Genomic DNA, 21649 nt, shown 5'->3' on the forward strand with positions numbered 1-21649 from the left:
GGCGGCGGCGGCGGCCGGGCGGCCTCGGCCACCCGGTAATCGCATCTTTTCTCGGCGTCTTGTCTGCAGAGGGAGCACTATGTCCGCGGAAGTCCCCGAGGCAGCCTCCGCGGAGGAGCAGAAGGTGAGTGTGTGTGCGTGGGGAGCGGGCCCGGGCCTGGCGGGCGGCCTGCTGCAGCCGCGTGCGGAGGGGCGCGCCTGGAGCCTGTGTGTGCCCTTCTGTCTCGGCTGGAGGGCACAACGCTCCAGAATTGGCTTCCCGCAATAACGTTAGCGCCAGCGAGCTGGGAGTTTGAACATTCCGCACGCCTTTCCTGAAGCAGGCCTTTTCTAACGTCTCAGTGTGTCGCGTTTTTCCTTAATCACGTAAATATACGTGAGAGCCCAGGATTCGGTCATTATGCCTGGGACCTAACGATTTTCTGTGAGCCTCACTTGCTTGAGAAGTTTTATTCGTCCCTTGAAGAACTTTGTAGCTAGCTCCTGGATTGGGATTTCGGGTCAGCCCTGGTGAGCCGAGTAACGACAGTCAGTTACAAAACTCTTGAGCCTTCCATTTCTTCTCCTGTAAAGTCAGATTAAAGTACTTGGTACATCCGGCTGTTGAGAGGCCTAAAGGAGGTGAGTAACGGCTAGTGTTTAGCGCAGTGTGTGCTCAAAAATGTTAGCCAGCGGATTCACTGATGGTACTTCACTAAAAATCGAAAGGTTGGAATTTAAAATTTTTTACTAATTTAGTTGATCAGGTTTTTCTTGGAAATATAGGAATCTTTTGTAAACTTACTTGTATCTTCCTGATGTAGGGAAATATGCCAGGAATGGTTCAAATTATGAATATAAATGCTTTATATTTATCTAGGCTAGTATTTACCCCCTTGCATTATAATTATTTCTGCAGCCCGACCTCCTGGGTACATATGACTGGCTGAGAAATGAGAAAGTTCGATGGAATCTTGTTTTCTAAATTGTTTATGGAGAGTTACCAACAGCTTTTCTTAAGTCAGACTGTGTTATCATAAATAGGATTTGGTCTAATACTTGGACTTTGTAAGAGTTTCTGCTTAATATTGCACCCATGTTCCTAGTCAGGTTGGAAATTGGGTTATTGTTTTAAATCCATTCCAAATGTTAACCATATTAACTTTTCCTGAGTTGGATGGTTTTGTTAGGATATTACCTGTGAAACAGAAAAAGAAAACAAATAGCATTAATAATAAGCAAAGTAACCACATTAATCAGGAATATTCCAGTAAAAACTACTGGATATTTTTCACCCTTTGCAAAAAAAAAAGAGTGATCTTTTGGGGCAAAAATAGTTTAACGATTACAGTCTTTACAGTAGTATTAAATATCACCTGTTTATTGTAAAACATTTATCATGGTGTTCGTTATTGCTTGGGATTTAGGAACCCAGAAAAATAACAAACCCATGTCTACAGTGGCTTGTAAACCCTGAAATCAAACTCACTTTGCCTTCTGGTGCACACTAGTGTGCTGTATAGTTTAATAAGATTTGTTAGTATGTTGTCGAAGTTGGAAGTGTTGATTTCTAGAGTGTAAATGCTTTTACTTAGAACAGCCTAACATGTCTTTTAACAATATTAAGTATAGCTTGAATGTTTTCTCTTAATGAGTGTCTAAATAAAAAATAAAAATTAATTTATTTCAGGTCCTTCGGTTTTAGCTGCTGTTATTAATACCAACCAAAGTGTGTTAGGAATATAATGTCCCTTCGTGAATTGAGGATTGGCTGTAGATGTTAAATGCCTGTGACATAGATACTGTTCCTAAATAGGAGGAAAATGTGCAAAGTCACTTCTGTGTTCCTGAGAGCCAATTCACCTGTTTCTTCTGTTTGGCAGAACAGTTAGATGAATGAAGTTAAAAATTGGGTTATTGTCTGTGCACTTAGTTCACATAATTAAAACCAAAGTATTCAGCTAAAATCCTTTATAGTTCCATGGTAGGTTAGCCTATTGCCTTTGAAATATTAATATAAATTGCTGCACCTTGCATGAAGTAATAGCTAAGTCACTGTTTCTCTACCTTGAGTATTGTGTTCACCCTTATTAAGAAAATTGGATAGACCCCTATTTTTTGTTGGGCTATTAATTAAAATATGAATAAACATAAAAATAAATGTAAACTCTTATCTCAAGGTTTGTACCCCTTTAAAACTAAGACAAATACAAACAAAGCCAGTCTAAAAGTCTTAATTCAGTGAGACTGGCATTTTGCTGAAACTAAATTTATAATGTATTGAGAATATGGTAGCAATTGGTAAAGTGCAAGGGCTTTTTGAGTAGTGCCAGCTCATATTCCTCTTGGCCATGTGGTGGCTCATTTTTCCTTTTTAAGAGTAAGATGTGAGGTTATTTTCTAGAGTCACAGATATATTTACATTCTAAATTCAGCTCCATTCTTACAGGACAGTTGGAGTAGCCTGCTGAGTCTCTTATCAAATAAAAGCTCAAACAAGGAAGTCACGCAGCACTGCTTAGTTGGATATGAGATGGCAGTTCAGATGCTCAGAATATGCTTATATTTTTCTTTTAGGTTACCACTGAAGTGAAAACAAAACATTTAAAAGTTTTTAGCAGAGACCTAATGGGTCTGTCATCTGTGAATTCCATTTTTAATAACACTTAAGTTAAAAGTAGCATGTGCACTGGTCCTGGGGGTGAAAAGAGGCATGTGAGAACTTAAAAGAGATCATTTTAATTTCATTGTGAACAGTTTAAGGTCAAGGCCGCTGCTTCATGTCTTTTTTCCCATAGCACCTGGCATAGTGCTTGACTTTGTTCAGAAAATGTTGGTTGAACGAATTTTCGTCAAAACTTTTCGGATGAAACCATTACCAAACTACTATTCCAGTACAAATGACAATGCTAGTACAGACAGTACTGCAGTTTAAAAAGAGGGATAGACCATGGTAACCTTTGATTAGACCCTCTTAAGAAATCTGAACAAAACTAGAGGGATATATATATATATGTTGTAGCTTTTACTTTTTTTTTTTTTTTTTTAAGAAGATCTCAATAGCAAGTTTTCTAGAGCTTGTAAGATTTTTTTTTTTTTTGTCTTTTTTTGTGTCCGGCAACGGATCGCACCCCTCAGTGTCGCGCCCGTCCCGGGCCAGGACCGGCAACGGGATCGCAACCCTCGGTGTTGCTCCCACACCTCGCTCAGCCAGTGAGCGGGAACCGGTCTGTATGTGGGATCCGAACCCTCGGCGGGAGCGCCGCCGCGCTCTCAAGCGGCGCACTGTAGCAGTGCGCCACCGGGCCAGCCCCTAGAGCTTGTAAGATTTTTTTTTTTTATGTCTTTTTTGGTGTCCGGCAACGGATCGCACCCCTCAGTGTCGCGCCCGTCCCGGGCCAGGACCGGCAACGGGATCGCAACCCTCGGTGTTGCTCCCACACCTCGCTCAGCCAGTGAGCGGGAACCGGTCTGTATGTGGGATCCGAACCCTCGGCGGGAGCGCCGCCACGCTCTCAAGCGGCGCACTGTAGCAGTGCGCCACCGGGCCAGCCCCTAGAGCTTGTAAGATTCATCAAACTAAGTATGTTGTCTTGGAAGGATAACTAAAGTAGAGCTCTCAACTAAAATATTTCTGTTGGTTAAAAGATACTCTTGGTATAAGACTTTAATACTTACCAGCTTCTATTCCTGAACCTGTAAGTGTCTATCTACTGAAATATTTCATGTCTGTCTACATGAAATAGTTCAAAGATAAGTTGATGGTGAAATTATCAAGTATGTAGAAAGTTTCTTAGCTTTATGGAAACAATTGAAGCATATGGTATTTGTTCATGCAGCACACTTTGATTGAACACTCATTAAATGCCAGAAACTGGGCAAGCAGCAAGGACTTAGTAGAACAATAATTTCCCATAGAGGTTGATATAGTATTGGTACCTTCCTGGCAATACCCCAAAGGATTTTTTGGCTTTCATTAATCCTTTCTACTTATTCATCAATCAGTGCATCGGTGAACATATTGCTGAGCAGAGAGAGAATTTGCTTAGAGTGGTCAGATTTTTTATTGCTGATGTTGCTGTATAACTTCTCTACTGAAGGCCAAAAAGTGTATCAATCATTCATACATAATTATTATCAGTCCATAATACACTACAAAATAATGTCCTTTTTATGTGTGTGTATTTATAAATAACCCACCTACTTACAGAAAGGATATATAATGTATTTCAATAGTATAAATCACAAAAATGCACATGCCTAACATTGATAAATGCTGGGCCCTGTGCTAGAAATAGAGTATTCTAATGGGGGGGGTGGGGGCGTGTATGTACATGTCAAGAGGATAACTGTTATTTAAAATATTGTTCTTAAGTTTTTGGTTTTTGTTTTAGATATGTCATGAGCATATGTCTCTGTTATGATATCCTGGGTTTCCGTTTTCTCAATTTGTGGCCTATAGCCAAAAGTTCAAAATTCTAATAATGCTTCTCTTACCTCCCCCAACCCCCAAGGTGTTATCAGCATAGAACCTACTTAGCTAAAATAAATCCATTCACATTCCAGCATCTATTTCTAAAATGTAGTAAAATTGCTGTATAACATACAGGCTTCTGGGAGAATAAAACTTCCAAACCAGATTTTAAATTTTAAAAATACTTTGTTCTTAAGCTTGTAATTTCTCCCACTTTGTTGATCCTCTCTACTGTATCTTTGTTTCCCATCTCATTAATTTTTGCTTCTTATTTTGTTTTCTTTAGATTTTCTTTTATCTAAACTTCTTCAGTTGGATGCATAGCTCATTGAGTTTCAGCTTTCTTCTCTAACATAAGCTCATAAAGGGATACTTGCTGTATCCCACAAGATTCGAGATGTGTAGAATTTTTATTATCAGTAAGTTCTAAGTATTTTTTAATTATGATTTCTTTTTTAACCATTAATTGTTTAGTAGTGTGTTTTTAATTTCCAAATATTAGGGATATTCATTTTTATTGTTATTGACTTTAACCTAATGAATTGCAGCTGCAGATAGTGGTCTGAATAAAAATGGTTAAGACTTGCTTTGTGGCCTACTGTTTAGTCCATTTTTCTATTTGTGCTTGCGAAGAATATGCATTCCCGAATTGCTGGGTGCAAAATTTAAAATAGAGTATCTTGACTATTTTGTTTTATCTTTTCGTTATCAATAGTTGAGGAAGGTCTGTAAATTCTCTGGTGGTAGATTTGTCAATTGCTCCCTATAGTTCTGTCAATTTTGCTTTATATGATTTAAGGCTGTTTTATTAGAGGCCTGAATGTTTAGATCCTCTGTATCTCTAGTGTTTTTTGTCTTAAAGTCTGTTACCCAGCTGGCCAGTTAGCTCAGTTGGTTAGAGCACAGTGGGGTCCTCGTATGATCCAGCCACCAAAAAAAAGTCTGTATTACTGATATTAATATAGGCACACTAGCTGTTTTGGTTAGGATTTGCTTAGCATTTCTCCCCACCTTCCGTATGTTTACTGTCAACCTGTGTCTATGTTTTTAGATTTTTTTTCTTTTTTTGTACTCAGCAAGTGGCTTGGTGGTTTTGGTTTTGTTTTTTAAACCCAGCTACTGGATTTAAATGGGCAGTCTGTCAGTCCATTTATGGTTATTGTGGTCATTGACATGTTAGGATTTGTTTCTCCCACCTTACCTTTTGCTGCTTTTTGGGTTTTTTATGTCTTTTTTCCTCTCCTCTCCCTCACCATACCCCCACCCCTTTTTTTTTAATTGATTTTCTTTTTCCATTTTACCTCCACTGTTAGTTGGAAGTTGTATATTTTATTTCTGTTATTTAATTGAGTCGCTTTGATTTTTTTTTGGTGGTTAACCTGTATGAAGATCTGAACCCTTGACCTTGGTGTTATCAGCACCACGCTCTAACGGATTGAGCTAACTGTCCAGACCACCCACTGAAATTTTATTGTCCATCCTTAACTAAACAAAATGTAAAAGTAATATAAACACTTTTCTAAGTCATACAGGGTCATAGAACACTTAAACCCTACAAATACTGTGTTGTTATCTAGTGTTTTTGTTCAGTCCTTTTTTTTCCTGGAACGCTTCATGAATTTGCATGTCATCCTTGCACAGGGACCATGCTAATCTTCTCTGTATCGTTCCAATTTTAGTAGCCATGCTGCTGAAGTGAACACTTTATTTTTTCCTGTCCTTTTTAATTTTTTTATTTATTTTATTTTTTTTAAAGATGACCGGTAAGGGGATCTTAACCCTTGACTTGGTGTTGTCAGCACCACGCTCACCCAGTGAGCAACCGGCCATCCCTGTGGGGATGGTGTTATCTGAACACCGTGGCCTTGGTGTTATCAGCACCGTACTCTCCCGAGTGAGCCACGGGCCGGCCCTTCCTGTCCTTTTTTAAAACCCACATAATAAAGACATAAAAATTAGAGTGTTAACTTGTTTGTCAGTATATATGTATGTGTATGTATATATACACACACCAGTTTCTTTGCTGTTTCCTTCTATATCTCAAACCTGTTTTGGGATTTCTTTTCATTCTAGGTGAAGTAAATGTTTAGGAATTCCTTCAATGTCCAGAAACATTCAGTCACACCTGACTTGCTTATTTTACCCAATTTTATTAGTGTCCTGTCAGCAGACAGGAACAGAAACCACTTTGCATGTTTCAAACAGAAAAGAATGTGATTTAGTGAATTAGGTTATAAATTATTAGAAGGGATAGAGGAACAAAAGAGGGGAAGGTGCTGTTTCCTGATGGAAGGGATTGCAGAAGGCCTTTGACTTTGCAAGAGTGAGTACTATTTTGAGCCCACCATCTCCTACCTCCACTGCCATGTAGCTGCTGCAAGAACCCATGAATATCTGCTGGATGCTCATAGGGAGTAATGTTGTCTGCCATTGTTGGCTTTTAATCTGGTGTGGATGTCACTAACAACCTTATACATAGGAGCTCAGTAACTGTCAGAATGTTAGTGAATGTCTGAGCATTTGAACCTGCTTATCAGTAAGGTCCTAGAACTGCTGCATCTTCAGAAGTTAAGAATGTTTCTGTATGATTCATGAAAAGTTTGTGGAAATCTTGATGGTGTTTACCACATTAAAATGTAGCTTCAGGGCCGGCCGGTGGTGCACTGCTACAGTGTGCCGCTTGGGAGCGCGGCGGCGCTCCCACCAAGGGTTCGGATCCCGCATGCAGACCGGTTCCCGCTCACTGGCTGAGCGAGGTGTGGGAGCAACACCGAGGGTTGCGATCCCGTTGCCGGTCCCGGTCCGGTACGGGCGCGACACTGAGGGTTGCGATCCGTTGCCGGACACGAAAAAAAAAAAGACAAAAATAAATAAATAAATAAAATGTAGCTTCAGAGGTATTATCTTTTCCCCTTTTGGTGTTAAATACAACTGAAATTCTAAATCTAGCAAGGAAGTTGCAACTAGCGGGGACTTGCCATTGTGCTGTGTTTGGTAGGAAAGTTTAAGAATTAGTTCATTTTCCTAGGACACATTATAAATCCATTCTAAATCTAAATGACATTTTCAGCTGTAGGTGCTGTTTTGCGCAAAACATTTTTTTTTTTTGGCAGCTGGGTGGTAAGGGGAACCGAACCCTTGACCTTGGTGTTACAAGGCCATACTGTTACCAACTTAGCTAACTGGCCAGTCCTTGCCCAAAACATTCCTTAAGAGTAAGCTACTTTAATTTAATTGAGCATGCTTAGTGTTATATATAAATGTATTTCTTACTAAGAAAATAAGAGAATGCCAGAATTGAGCACCACTTTTTTCCCCTTATGTATCAAAATGGAAGAAACCTGCAGAAACAGTGGAAACTAGGGAAAGTTGCTACCCACATACCAAAAATTTCATAGACTCAGAAAACTCATTTCAAACCAAAGAAGAAAGTGGAGAGCTCTCATTTTCTAGGCCAAAGAAAGCTGAATGGTTTTAGGGAATTATAGGACTTCATTAACACCTTTTAATTTTTTTTTTCTTTTAATTTTATTTTGTCGATATACAGTGTGGTTGATTATTGTGGCCCATTACCGAAACCTCCCTCCTTCCTCCCTCTCCCCCCTCCCACCCAACAGTTTCCTTTCTGTATGCTTGTCGTGTCAAACACCCTTTAATTTGAAGGTGTGGGACTGAAGGGCAGCGATTGGGTTATGATCCTTCTCAACCAGTATCATTTAAAACCAACTGTACAGGGAAATCCAAGAGTAGTTTCCTGCTCCCAATTCCACTTATAGGTGGTAGCACTAGGAACACCACTGGGCTACAGTAGATGTGTGCGGTGAAGGCTGAGCCACAGAAAAGCTGTGCAGTGATCCAGCCTACCTTCCTACACTAAACTGGTAATCTTAAATTTGTATTATTTCTCTGGCTTTTGTGATGAGTGCAGTGTAGTGTCATATCTTATAGGGGACTTAGATTCTATAGTTAGTAAGGCAAAAATCACAGTAACTAAAATCGCCGTTGGAAAAAAATACTTAAAAAGGCATAATCATATTGAAGACTGCCCCATCAATTCTCCATAGGTCACTTAGTCGCTTTTTTGTCCATGTTTGAACATAAGGCTCAGGTGATTCTTCAGTTCAGTGCCAGGTGAGGTAACAGACTTGTGTTGTAGGGGCTGAGTTTTTAATTTCAATGATGCTTGCACTCCGAAAGATACCCAAGGATAGAGACTAACGTGGGAACAACAGGTGTGTATAACATATCTCACACTTGACCTCTCTCTGAGGCATACCATTCTTAAATGGAATGACTGACAGAATCACCACTACTATTTGAAGTCTCTACTTCAGGCTGAGCGCACATAATTGAATTTTGTGTATACCAAGTGAGTGAATGCTGTGACCACTGTAGAGAATGAAAATCAGATGTATGAAACTGCAGCATAAAAGAGGAAAATAGAACACTTGAAGAGGAAAGGGAGCATACATATATACAGAGGCCCCATAGAAAACAAAGTATATTTGACAGCAACCGCTTTTTTCTCAAAAATCCTCCAAGACCTAAAAGAAGGTCTGGCCAATTAGCTCAGTTGGGTAGAGTGTGGTGCTGATAACACCAAGGTCCAGGGTACGATCCCTGTACTGGCCAGCCGCCAAGAAAGGATAAAAAGGAGAACACATAATAGCACGAGGAAGCTGATAAGATGAAGGAAGTAGCAACACTAAAGTGAATAAAACTGATTATGAAACATGTATGAATATAATTTTGAGGGAAATATATGCAGAGATTTTTATGACTTTTTTTCAGTTCCTAGATGATTTACTTTCTATACAAGAACAGTAGGTTTGACATTATGAATTTAACCTTACCATTTTTTCATTATTCATAAATAACCTGGAAGAATCAAGACAGGCCAGAGATATGTCATTTTGCTGATCTGGTGTGTATAAATAAGTCCATTAGCTAGAAAGTGTGCCTTGCTGGCTGTCCATCTTACCCATCTCAGGATAGCTTTGTATTTCTTGATTTCATTTTTCTATAGTATTTGCCATAAAGTGATTGATAAGCACTGCTTTCCTATAAAATACAGCAGTTTGAAAGAAAGTAGACTAAAGATTGGTGTTAAAAGTGAATAGGCTTAACATATATTTTTCTTTTTGGCAGCTGGCTGGTAAGGGGATCCAAACCCTTGACCTTGGTATTACCAGCACCGTGCTCTCCCAAGTGAGCTAACCTGTCAATCCCAGCTTAACATATTTTTTTTTCTTGGCAGCTGGCCAGTACAGGGATCAAACCCTAGACCTTGGTGTTTATAGGACCACACTAAAAATAACTGAGGTAACCAGCCCCTGCTTAACATATTGACAGTCCTACCAGAAAACAGGTTTTTGATACATCAAAGAATGTGATATTTGGCATGAACAGTTTGTCATTTTAAACATGAGGGAGGTTAAGCAGTAATATACACAGATGTGAGGACTGACTAAGATGATGTTTCTCTCCTTCACAAATAACCAGGGTCTTCAGGTATTAACTTATTGGAGGAAAATGTGCTGGTAATTAGGCTGCTGTTAATTTCTAGTAAAGAATCTAAGCTTCATATCATATATAATTTTGGATAAATAGTACATCAGAAAGATCTTTTATATTTTAACAGTGTTAGTATAATTCTCTAAATATAGGCAAAGAGCTGAAGAGTTCCATAGAAGGTGAGTAACTAAAAATGTATTATACATGACCGGAAAGTAATGGCAAGCAAGACTTCAGAGCTGAGCTATCTTGATATTTTTATCCAGTGTGTGGGGTGTTACACATGCATCACAGCTATAATAGAGCTATCACATGGATCATTTGAAAAACAAGATAGAGATGTTTTAAAGGATTCTGTGCTGGATTTTTTAGGTGCCGTGTTACTTGGCATTCAACAACTAAAGTCAGAATTGAGATATTAAAAAGTGAATTATTTTAAATAACTGACTTGTAATAGAGAAGTAATTTATTTAAAATTATTTTAGGAAATGGAAGATAAAGTGACTAGTCCAGAGAAAGCTGAAGAAGCAAAATTAAAAGCAAGGTATCCTCATCTGGGACAAAAGCCTGGAGGTTCAGATTTCTTAAGGAAACGATTACAGAAAGGGGTAAGTTCTCATGTGCAATTTTCAATGCTTAGGCCCTATGAACTCAGTTTACCAACAGAGATTGTGAAATGAGTGTTTGCGTATATAGCTCTGTACTTTATCAGATATATGTGTGTATGTGTATATGATTTTTTTCAATATTTTGGTGTTCATTATATAAATATGTATAAGAACTGCAACTCTTTAACATTTTTAAATTATAAACTATTTCAAGCATGTAGAATAGTGCAGATAATAGAACAGAACCCATATACCCACCACCCAGTTTTAATGTTAATATTTTGCCATAAGTACTTCAATTTTATCTTTGTAAGAAAGAAAATGTTGTGAATACAGTTGAAAGCTACCCTGTGTGTGTGTAAGTATAACCCCTGCTTTCCTTCTCTTCAAAATCAACCACTATCCAGAAGGTGGTATTTATCCTTCTGCCCATATTTTTAAACTTTTACCTCTTTTAAAGGTGATTCCCTCACAATATCCAAAGGCTTAAAACACTTTCGATATTTAGATGAAGTGATCACTTACAAGCATAGCTTACTATCCCCTTTACATAATACATTTCACAGTCATAGTGACTCTAATACAAATAATACATTGTAGTTTTACAGATTACTGAAAACATTTTTTCAAAATCTTACCATGCTTTGTGAGGTAGAAACCATTATTGATCCAAACTGAGATAATGCTACATGTTTATTTCTTAAGTTTCCTCTTCTAAAGTCTTCCTTTGTTCTGTAAAAACAAAAAATTAGTAGAAGGCTCCATCTTCAGCTTAAGTGCATTTAAATTATTTACCATACGGGGAACAGGAATGGATGAAATACCATTTATGGAAGAGGATTGTTTATTAAATGAGATGCCAAATTTTGTTTCTTTTTAAATAAGTACCTTAAATATACAGTATCTGCTGCTTACTTACAAAAATGTCTCTCTGTGTGTTTATATTAGCTATAGTTAAATATGGATTGTTTTCCCAAATAAACCAATTTCCAAAATATTTTAATTTAATTTTTTTGGGGGGGGCATCTGGCCAGTGCAGGGATCTGAATGAACAAACTTTTTTTTTTTTTAATGTCAAAAAGTAGAATGATATTTTTAATCTTAGAAGAAGGAATAACATTCAGAGCTTTGAAGTAATAGTATGAGAAGGAAAAATTATACCAAATGTATAAAAATGTAAAACCTCTGTATCATGAGATGTAATCCAGTGGGGAAATTATTACAGAAATGATAGTTAATGTCTATAAGAGTACTTCAAAAATTCATGGAGAGATTCATATTATCTTAATTCTGCATCTACACAAACTTTCTGAATTACCATCATATAACACATAAAAGGGAACTTTCAAATATACAAGAAAAACATTCAGGTGCCCCCGAATAAAGAATTTTAACAGAGGAAATTTAATTATTAAACAGAAAAATGTTTATCCATGATAGAAATCAATGAAATGTAAATTACGTCATAGTATACATACAACTAAATTAGAAAAATATTCAAATAATACCTATTGGTGAGTTTGAAGTTGAGTGAAACTAATATGCTCTTTGTTGTGTTCAAACATTTAAAATTATTACTCTCATTTTGGAAATGAGTATAGGTCAAGATTTATAAAAATTTTTACGTTTTTTGAATAATCTCATGAATTAACCTAAGGGTATAAATCAATATAAGGAAATTGTCTTCAAATTTGAAGATATTCATTGTAGCTTTAACTATAATTAAAAGCAGTACCACTTTGAACAGCAGAGAAATGGTTAAATAAATTGTAATAAGTCAACAAAATAGAGTATTGTGTGATTATTTAAAAACATAATTATAAAGATCTTAACATAGGGGGATAAATAGAAAAAGCAGAATGAGAACTATATTCATTATGCATCTAGCTTTGCAGAATGTATGTGTACCAAGTCTGATTATAAAACGGTCCTATCAGGTGTGTTTTTAGTTATGAAATAAATTACATTATAATGTTCAACTATTTAATTATTTGAATTTGGCATTTGACTGATTGTTAGTGTTTAAGAAACCTTTTTTCCTTTCCTCCAGCATAACCTAGGGTAACAGGCTTTCTTCCATTATTGGGGCTGTTGTCATTAAAACTATAATCTTCCTCTAGTGTCAACTATTGATGACTTTTTAAGTATCTTCAAGTCAGAATTTATATATATTGTATCTTGGAGTTGGTGTGGTAAATGTAAATACTTGAAAATGAAGAAAATGCTAATTGAATTAAGAAATAATTATATAGACTTTGAGAAGCTCTTGAATGATTCTGTATTTTACCAGAATGTCAGTGAATATCTTCTTTTATATGAGTTGAGTATCCCTTATCTGAAATGTTTGGGGACCAGAAGTGATTGGGATTTCAGACTTTTTCGGATTTTGGAATATTTGCACAATACATATCTGTTGAGCATTCCTTATCCAAAAATCCGAAATCCAAAGTTTATGAACATTGCCCCTGAGCATTTTGAGTCAGTACTCAAAAATTTTTGGATTTTGGAGCTTTTCAGATTTCGGATTTTTGGATTAGGGAGCTCGTCCTGTATTAGGGAAAGTAAGTTCTGATTTTTTTTTTTTTTAAGTCTGGATCACAAGGTTCTGGGTTTTAGTTTTCTTCTGTCATAGTTAGCAAGCTTGGCAAGTTACTTTAACGTCTTTGAACAGTTTCTTCATCACTTGAGAGGGTTGGATTAGATAAGGTTTTATTATATTAGGTCCCTTTCTGTGTTGTACTCATTAATGCTGTTATGAGGTTAATGTTATATAATGTTATTAGGCTTTTAACAGTATGACCACGTACACAGCGACTTTGTAGACTGTCAGAGCTAGGGGGAATATCAGGAAGCAGTGTATTTGTGGAGTTTGTGTCCCAAGCAAACCGAGGATCCAGTTTTAAGAAACATGGGCTTTAAAGTTAAATATGATCACTCGGTGTCAGTGCAATTATAAATACTGTAAGTGTAGCCCCTAAATTTGGGTGGAAGGAAGCTTTTATAAGATTGTCATACAGATGATCCAGAATACATTTTGTTAATTTTTAAATATTTTCATTAAAAAACTCATAAAACTTAGTTTTTTTTTTTTTTTTTTTTTTTAAAAGATGACCGGTAAGGGGATCTCAACCCTTGACTTGGTGTTCTCAGCACCACGCTCAGCCAGTGAGTGAACCGGCCATCCATATATAGGATCCGAACCCGTGGCCTTGGTGTTATCAGCACCGCACTCTCCCGAGTGAGCCACAGGCCGGCCCAAAACTTAGAAATTTTTAAAGACAACTAATATCACCCTCTTAGGCTATATCTGTGGATCCCAGTGTGAGAAACATTGATCTAGTTCACTCCTCTACCTAAACCATTAACTTCTTTCTTTCACATCTTTGCTGTATCGTTGTCTGCTAAATCTCTACATGAGGATTGACTGCCTTTTATAGTAACCTGTTTCCTTTTAGGACATCTGTAATTGTCAAGCATTGATTTTAAGTTTTACCTCTAGCCACACTAAATAAATTTAATTCCTTTCCCCCAAGCACAGTAGCTTAATCTGCAGTTAAGTAAGATCCCCCTTATGAACTTCTGCTTACCATAAAATTGTTATCATTAGAAACTGAGTTTATTACATTTGGAAAAGTTTGCTTAAATTTTGCTCTATGTGTTAAATTTCTCACGTTGTACGTTTGACAAAGTAAGAAATCTGGCAGGCTGCTTTATTCTCCTCCAGAGGCTACTAAACTCAGAAGCAGCTCTTTAATATAATACAGTGCGTCAAAAGTTCTGAGATTTTCTGTTCTCTACACTCATTTAAAACACACAGAAATGAAGCTGTAGCAAGCCTTAGAAGGTCCTGGTCTAAGTTTCCTTGTTACTGCTCTGTACGATACATGTATAATGACACATGAAGAGCAATTTCTGACTTGAGAGCCTTTGGCCATAGGCCAGATTTGGCTTATTGAAGAACAGTCCCTGGAAGGAGGCAGCCAGTGAGACTGAGTTTCAGTCTTCTTCATTTTACCACATCAGGTATCCCTGAAGTCTCTGAGAGAATATTTATAGTTTTTCCTTTCACCCTTTGTCCAGGCCCTCATTTCATACCTAAATTATTTCCTTTCATCAGCCCCAAACTGTTAGATTCCCCTCCTTTGAGCATCCACAGCACTTTGTCTACTTAAGACAGTATTATAATAGTTGATTTACTTGACTGTTGTCCACCTTTGTTGGGAGCTGGACAGGTGAACACCACCTCTCCAGCTCTTACACAGTGCCTCATGTATAGCAAGAACTCGATAAAGGTGGGATAAACATGATAGCTATAAGACAGAACCTAGGCAAATTCATCTCTTTTTACTCAGAAACTCATGTAGATTGCTATATTAAGGTTGATCTTTAGCTCTGATTGCAATTTGAATTTTAATGATAAAAGGCAACTAAAAAAGAGCAATAGTTGAACTTAGTGTCTACGTGAAAAATGAAGAAGGTATAGAGTAAGGACGTGCATTTTAATTGATAATTAATTTCCAGTGAGTTTATTTCTTCCATTACTCTAGCATTTATATTTTTACCTTCATTTTAGTGAACTGCTCTGGTTCAAATAAATGATTTAAGTTCTTACAGAAATGTTCATCCTAGATGACAGAGTACTAGCAACTATAACTAATAGTTTTAATAACCACAAGGTTCATTGGAGTTGGTGGCACATCCTAAATGCAAGTTGGTGAATTAATGTGTTCATATTTTCAAAATCATTTAAGAAAGACTTTCTGCCTGGTTGTTCCATTAGTTGAATGAAAAGTTTTCATTTCACTCTGAGTCCAGCACTTTATTCCCAGATAGCTTGGTGTCAATCTTGAGGATTTTATATTAGAACCAGAACGGTCCCAGTAAGCCTGAAGAAGGAGTTCTTTCCTGGCTTCTCAGTTATTGACTTATCCTGGAACTCAATAAAGAAACATAGCTATTTCATCTAATTAATGTTCCTATTTAAATTTTTTAGACCAACTTATTAAAATGACAGTGTAGGGTCGCATCTACATTTTAAATCAGTGTAATTGCATATGGAAACTTTTAAACTCTAATGTGAAATTTCTTTTTTTTTAATTGTAGCAAAAATATTTTGATTCTGGGGATTACAACATGGCTAAAGCAAAAATGAAGAACAAGCAACTTCCTGCTGCAGCCCCAGATAAGACGGAGGTCACTGGTGACCACATTCCCACTCCACAGGACCTTCCTCAACGAAAACCATCCCTTGTTGCTAGCAAGCTGGCTGGCTGATTAAAAGAACTGAACTGCATGAATCTTCTAATTCCCATAATTTTTCCTTAATATGTTACTTATTCATTTTTTATTTTCTTTCATTCACTAAATCATTTGAGACTGACAGCTTTGCAGGTAGTGGTAGTGTGTGCTGCTATTGTAAGGGAATATACATGTGTAGAGTTTTGATTAGTTTAATAGTGCACTGATGAGAAGGACATGTTACAGCAACATAAGTAATCTACTTGAAAATAATTGTATATATTACCTAACTCCTAGTGTCGGACTGGTTTCAACAAGTAACAAGCAAGATTTACAATTTTAATGTTTTGGCTTTCCTTAAACTTCATCTTAATTATAGCTTTGTATGTTATTATTTAATATAACCTCTATTGTATTGATTTCTTCTGTATTTTCCTTTTGGATTTTGTAAAACAGAAGTTTAAGACCACAAGTTGGAAGAAAGATCATATATCTCAAACACAAATACATGGGCTCTGCAAGATTTGAATCTCTGTGCTTGAACTTGAATGGCCTTAAACCTGTTTCAGCTTTAACAGTAGAATTTTACTTGGGCAATATTTGCCCATTCTGGTGTAACTTACGTGATTCTAGTGCTTGACAGCTGCCATTGAAGCTAGAATTCTTATTCAGTTCTGTAGTGTTAGAATACCTTTTGTTGTTGAAGATGTGAATGAAGTATGCATGTGCATTGACTGTTGAATTCACTTTTGTGCCATTTTTGTAAATATAATAGTTTTGCACAACCTCACAAATGTCTGTATTAATTTCACATATTGAAAAATAATGTGCCAACCAGAAGCACAAGAGTTCCTACACAAAACTCTGTCATTACAGCTTTTATATAACAGTAGTAGTTTACAATCTTGGGCTTACCCTATACCAAACTAAAATCTTTGCTCAGTCTGCCGTAGACTCAAGCTTTTCATTTGTTACTAATGTCCATGATATTCAGTGGCCTTGTGCAAATACGATATGTTGCTTAGGCATATCTTTTCATCCTATGCAGGACATTTCATTTTGACTTTTATGAAAATTTCAATTCATATAATTTATATAAACTTTTTTAATGTAGAAACTTTTTACTTCCACACTCGACTTTGGGGACTCTGCCTTCTGTTCTCCAGCCTCTCCCCCACTCCGCCTTCTTTTTGTTTGATTTTTTTTTTTTTTTTTTTTTTTTTATTCAAATGGTATCGGGCTGTTTGGTCTATATGGAAGCATAGGAGTCTATATCGTTACTCTAAATTTGCTCTGCTGAATGCTGTATTTTATAATGCAATAATGGTGTTTTTCTTCTAATTTCTCAGTTAACCACTCTTAATCCTTTATAATTACTAATATTTGACAATTGTTTAAATAAAAGGAACTTAATAATGAAACAAATAGTTGATAAAACTGGCCCAGGGAAGCTGGCATGTTAGCTACCTGAGAGAGCATGGTACTGATATCACCAAGGTCAAGGGTTCGTATCCCCTTATTGGCCAGCTGCCAAAAAAAAAAAAAAAAAAAAAAGATTGGCCCAGTGACAAGATGTTAAGATGAGCCTGTGTCAAGATGAGCTGAATTCTGGTAAATAATTTTAAGTAATTATGAGCTCAGTGAATTAGGCTTATGACAATTAGAATAATTTACATGATGGGTAAAACTTATATGAAAATTTCGATATTTGCTTCTATAGATGTCACTTTAATAAAATCAATTTTATCTAGTTAGTAAGAACTTTAACAGACTTTATTGGGACAAATTTACTGCTTTTAAAGAATTTTTCCTACAAGTCGTAATGCTATAGCATGATAATGATCAATAGCCTGAGATGATACTATTTTTCTCTTCGTCTTTGACTTGCACAGAGCCTCCCCTCTTTTTGATTCAGGAATCCTTTCTGAATCTTGCTTCCATTTGTATACCTGCTTTCCTATGATCCCAAATCATAGTAGATGGTGCCTTGAACATAGCACCTGCACTTAAAGGCTGCCTAGCACTCTGAGGAAAGCTTGCTGATTACCTTCCTTCTCCACCCACCCCGAAAGACAGAAGAGCAACAAAATCAGTAATGTGTTCATTTGTAATTTTGAGGATTAGTTATATACAAATCTTTTTGTAATGAGGGCAAGTAGGCTATTCCACAATATGTATGCTCATTATAGGATTGATTTAAGAATTTTTTTTAAATCCCAAAGTAGAATATTATAGCTAGTCTTTTGTTTTTTTCCTGACTGTTTGCAAACTATCACCATTAAATTCATACATCAAAATTAATCTGAAAGATCAGAGACCATGTTATTCCTGACCATGATAGGACTCCTCCTGTAGTTTGGGATAAGTGACATAACACTTGCTTAAGTTTCAGTTTGTAAAATATAATGTTAATATTTAACCTACCTCAAAACTTGTTGAGGATTTGTGAAATGCTGAGGAAGTGCTCAAAATAAAATATTGTTGTCTTTTTTTAAAAAGTAAATTTCCTCATTTAAGCCAACCTGCCTTTTGTAAAGTCAGTGCTTAAAAATCTCAGGATTTTCCATTAGGAAAGACCTGTCATTAAGGATTTGTAGATATAATTGCTTAGCCTCCATTCTTGGTGCTTGGGATAGAGAGGTTTTAGATTTTGCCTCAAAGCTCAGTTTATTGAAAACGTTTTGCAGGCTGTTTGATCATTGCTTGAATAAAGATTTTAAGATCATTTAGATGAGCTTAATTGTCCATTTCTATGATTCCAAAGATGTGGTTTGAGAAATGGTTCATTTTAACCATCATCCAGTTCATCATAAATTAATGTTGGAGTAAAGCAAACTTGGGGATAAAAAATAACTTCATGAAAACTGGCTAAAGTAAAGTAAATTACCCATTTTGTGTCTACTAGCTCTTTTGATAGTATGGGTTTGAGAAACATTTCATTCTTGAGGGCTACATCTAACTATATTATAGTTCTTGGCAAGTAAGAATTGTTGGGTTATTTTTGACAGATTGAACGGAGCATGTTTGTAGTCTAAAAATTGTTCAATAATTTCACGCTGCTGACCTAAAAATATGTCTTAACTATTCTACAAGGCAAGCCTTATAAGGCCTCTACGTTTATTACTTGCAACAGTATAGTTGCTCTTTCTACTTCAGAAGAAGGAGAAGTGAGAAAAAAAGTGTACTACTTTCTGAAAGTTCTACTTCCAGAAATAGAAAGTGTACCTCTGAATATTTATGGATACTTTTTACTAAATCGGACTTATATTCTTTCTCAATCTAAATTAACGAAGTCATATCAAAGCTGAAATTAGTATCTTCTAAAATTGGTGTTTGGTGTTCAGGAGCAGTTAGCCTATGGGAAGAGCACTTCTGAGTAGTAACTAAAGCAGTTTCTTTGGTGGCCTTTTCACATTCCCCAACATTCAACATATTTTCTTCCACTTTTCATTTTCCTTCTTTTACCTCATTTTGCCTTCCTCTCCACGCACCCATCCCTGCAATTATTTAAGCCCACTTATGGCACCCATCAAATGGTGTTTAGGGCTGTGCCTCAATTTAGGACACATTTTTAATTCTCTAAAACATTGTCCTAATCTGGATGGCTAATTTGAGCCACTGTCCCAACTCAGCATGCACTGCCAGTCTCCCCCTTATCTCTTCTCCCCTGAATTCCCTACCACACCTTGTAAAATTGGGATCAAAGAAATCTTACTCTGATTGTTAATCTAAGCGTAAAAACACCAATTTTAATACTGTTTTGCTAGTTTCAGCCTTCTAAGCAGTTAGTCCTATAGGTTTTATTCTGCAAATCACTGGTGGTCATGATAGCCATTAATGTATGTTTATGTTATGTTATTTATCAACTAAATAGTTGGAAGAAAACATCTTATTCTTTTAATATTATGCCCTCAAATCTATTATTGCATCTCCAGCATTGTGGTGCAATAGGGACACTTCACCTATATTAAAAAGGGCCAAAAGTAAATGCCTTTTTTTGTTAAACATGTCTATAGAGTTGGCAGTTAATGCTGAAATTTGTCAAACAGCCCTTCCAAAATTATACTTGTGAAATATACAAAAATAATAATAAATTGATTTACCTAATTTCTATTAAAGTAATTTGTGGTTTTGTCTTCTTTAAGTGTTACATTGTTTTTCAGTATATTTTCTGAAGTGGATCCCTTTAGATTTCAGGTACTACTAGATGCAGAAAGAATTTGACTATTGTAGTCTTAGATTTTGTTTTAATTTAAATAATGTGTGTTATTGAAATTCTAGCAGTTTTAACTTTTTTATTTTTATTTTATTTTATTTTATTTATTTTTATTTTTCAAAAGATGACCGGTAAGGGGATCTTAACCCTTGACTTGGTGTTGTCATCACCACGCTCGCCCAGTGAGCGAACCGGCCATCCCTATGTGGGATCCGAACCCGTGGCCTTGGTGTTATCAGCACCGCACTCTCCCGAGTGAGCCACGGGCCGGTCCTTAACTTTTTTATATGTAAAGACTGTAATTAAGGTAAAATTAAATGTTTACAGATTGTGGGTCTTTTCCAACTCATATGAAATATTCTAGTACAGTGCTGTTGGATATAGAAAGATGGATGAGACAACAACTTATATTCTGAGAAATGAAACATGTGTATATCATTTAATACAAGGTAGAAAATATTACATTCTAAGAGAGGTAGAAATAAAATTCCAGGAAGTCTAGGGGAATGAATTATTCAACTTAAGGGTTAAATAGGATGAGTGGTAGATCAGGGAAAAGTTTTAGAGGTGACTGAGAGATTAGTTGCTGTAGGGATGGATGAGGGTAAAGGCAGGAAGAAGAGCATTTTAGGCAGAGGGAATGTTATTTTTAAAAAGGCAAGGAGTTGGGGAAAATGTAGACCTGTATAAGAAAGTTTGGTTGGAGAACATGGCATGTGCTATGGTTTGAATGTGTCTGCAAAGCTCATGTGTTGGAAACTTAATCCCCAATGCAACGGTGTTACAAGTCAGGACCTCTAAAAGGTGATTAGGTCATGAGGGCTCTGCCCTCATAAATGGATTAGTACCGTTATCTCAGGAGTAGGATCCTGATAAAAGCATGAGTTCAGCCCCTTTCCCTTGTCTATCTCTCCTGCGCTCTTCCTTTCCACCTAAATAGGATGGCACAGCAAGAAGGCTCTCACCAGATACTGGACTTCCCAGCCTCTAGAACCATGAGAAATAAGTCTGTTCTTTATAAATTACCCAGTCTCAGGTATTCTGTAATAGCACAACAAAACAGACTAACACCGCATGTGAAGGAACTCTTGATTTTTCTCCCTTAAATCTACTTTTTCCTCCAGTTTTTAAAACAATAAATGATACCACCATTCATTCACCCACTCAGGTACTCAAACCAACCTTGAAGTCATTGATTTCTCCCTTTAACAGGCAGTGACCAACATCCACCAAAATAAACAGAATTTGTCAGTTTCTCTCCACTGTTGGCACCATACCCAAAGCCACTAATATTTCTTACCCTGAACAACTTGTATAGCTCCTAACATTACTCCAGTCCTGCTTCCTCGTTCACATCCTGTGTGCCTTCCTCCCCCTTCCATTCTTAATGTAGTAGCCACAGTGATTTTTTAGAAAGATAAATTATATCATCTAACCTCTTAAACCCTTGAAGCTCGTTGCTGCCCCTATTCAACAGTTAAACACTTTTCCTACTTAATAGTTTGTCTAGCTCTTTTTCATTCTCAGCTCAACTTTTAACTTCCTTAGAGGAAGATCTTATTATTGTGTCCTTAGCACCCAGCAATGGCTTATACATACTCAAATACTCGTTGAATGAAT

The 21649-nt window shown here is 36.6% G+C and overlaps 1 protein-coding gene across 3 annotated transcripts in view; it reads left to right on the forward strand.

Annotated features, from left to right (window-relative positions):
- ARPP19 (cAMP-regulated phosphoprotein, 19kDa) overlaps positions 1–19928 on the forward strand; it is a 20526-nt gene extending 598 nt beyond the window's left edge. For 2 of the 3 annotated variants that reach the window (XM_008577314.1, XM_008577313.1), the window contains exons 2-4: positions 70–124; positions 10453–10575; positions 15679–19928. In XM_008577314.1, the coding sequence (XP_008575536.1) occupies positions 80–124; positions 10453–10575; positions 15679–15849 (339 nt within the window). In that variant the 5' untranslated portion in view covers positions 70–79 and the 3' untranslated portion in view covers positions 15850–19928. Of the gene's footprint in view, positions 1–69; positions 125–256; positions 622–10452; positions 10576–15678 lie in introns of those variants that run through there. The other variant, XM_008577315.1, reaches the window with a different exon arrangement.
- The last annotated feature ends 1721 nt before the right edge of the window (positions 19929–21649 follow it).

Source organism: Galeopterus variegatus, unplaced genomic scaffold (genome assembly GCF_000696425.1).
Source record: "Galeopterus variegatus unplaced genomic scaffold, G_variegatus-3.0.2 Scaffold1487, whole genome shotgun sequence".
Classification (NCBI taxonomy): Eukaryota; Metazoa; Chordata; class Mammalia; order Dermoptera; family Cynocephalidae; genus Galeopterus; species Galeopterus variegatus.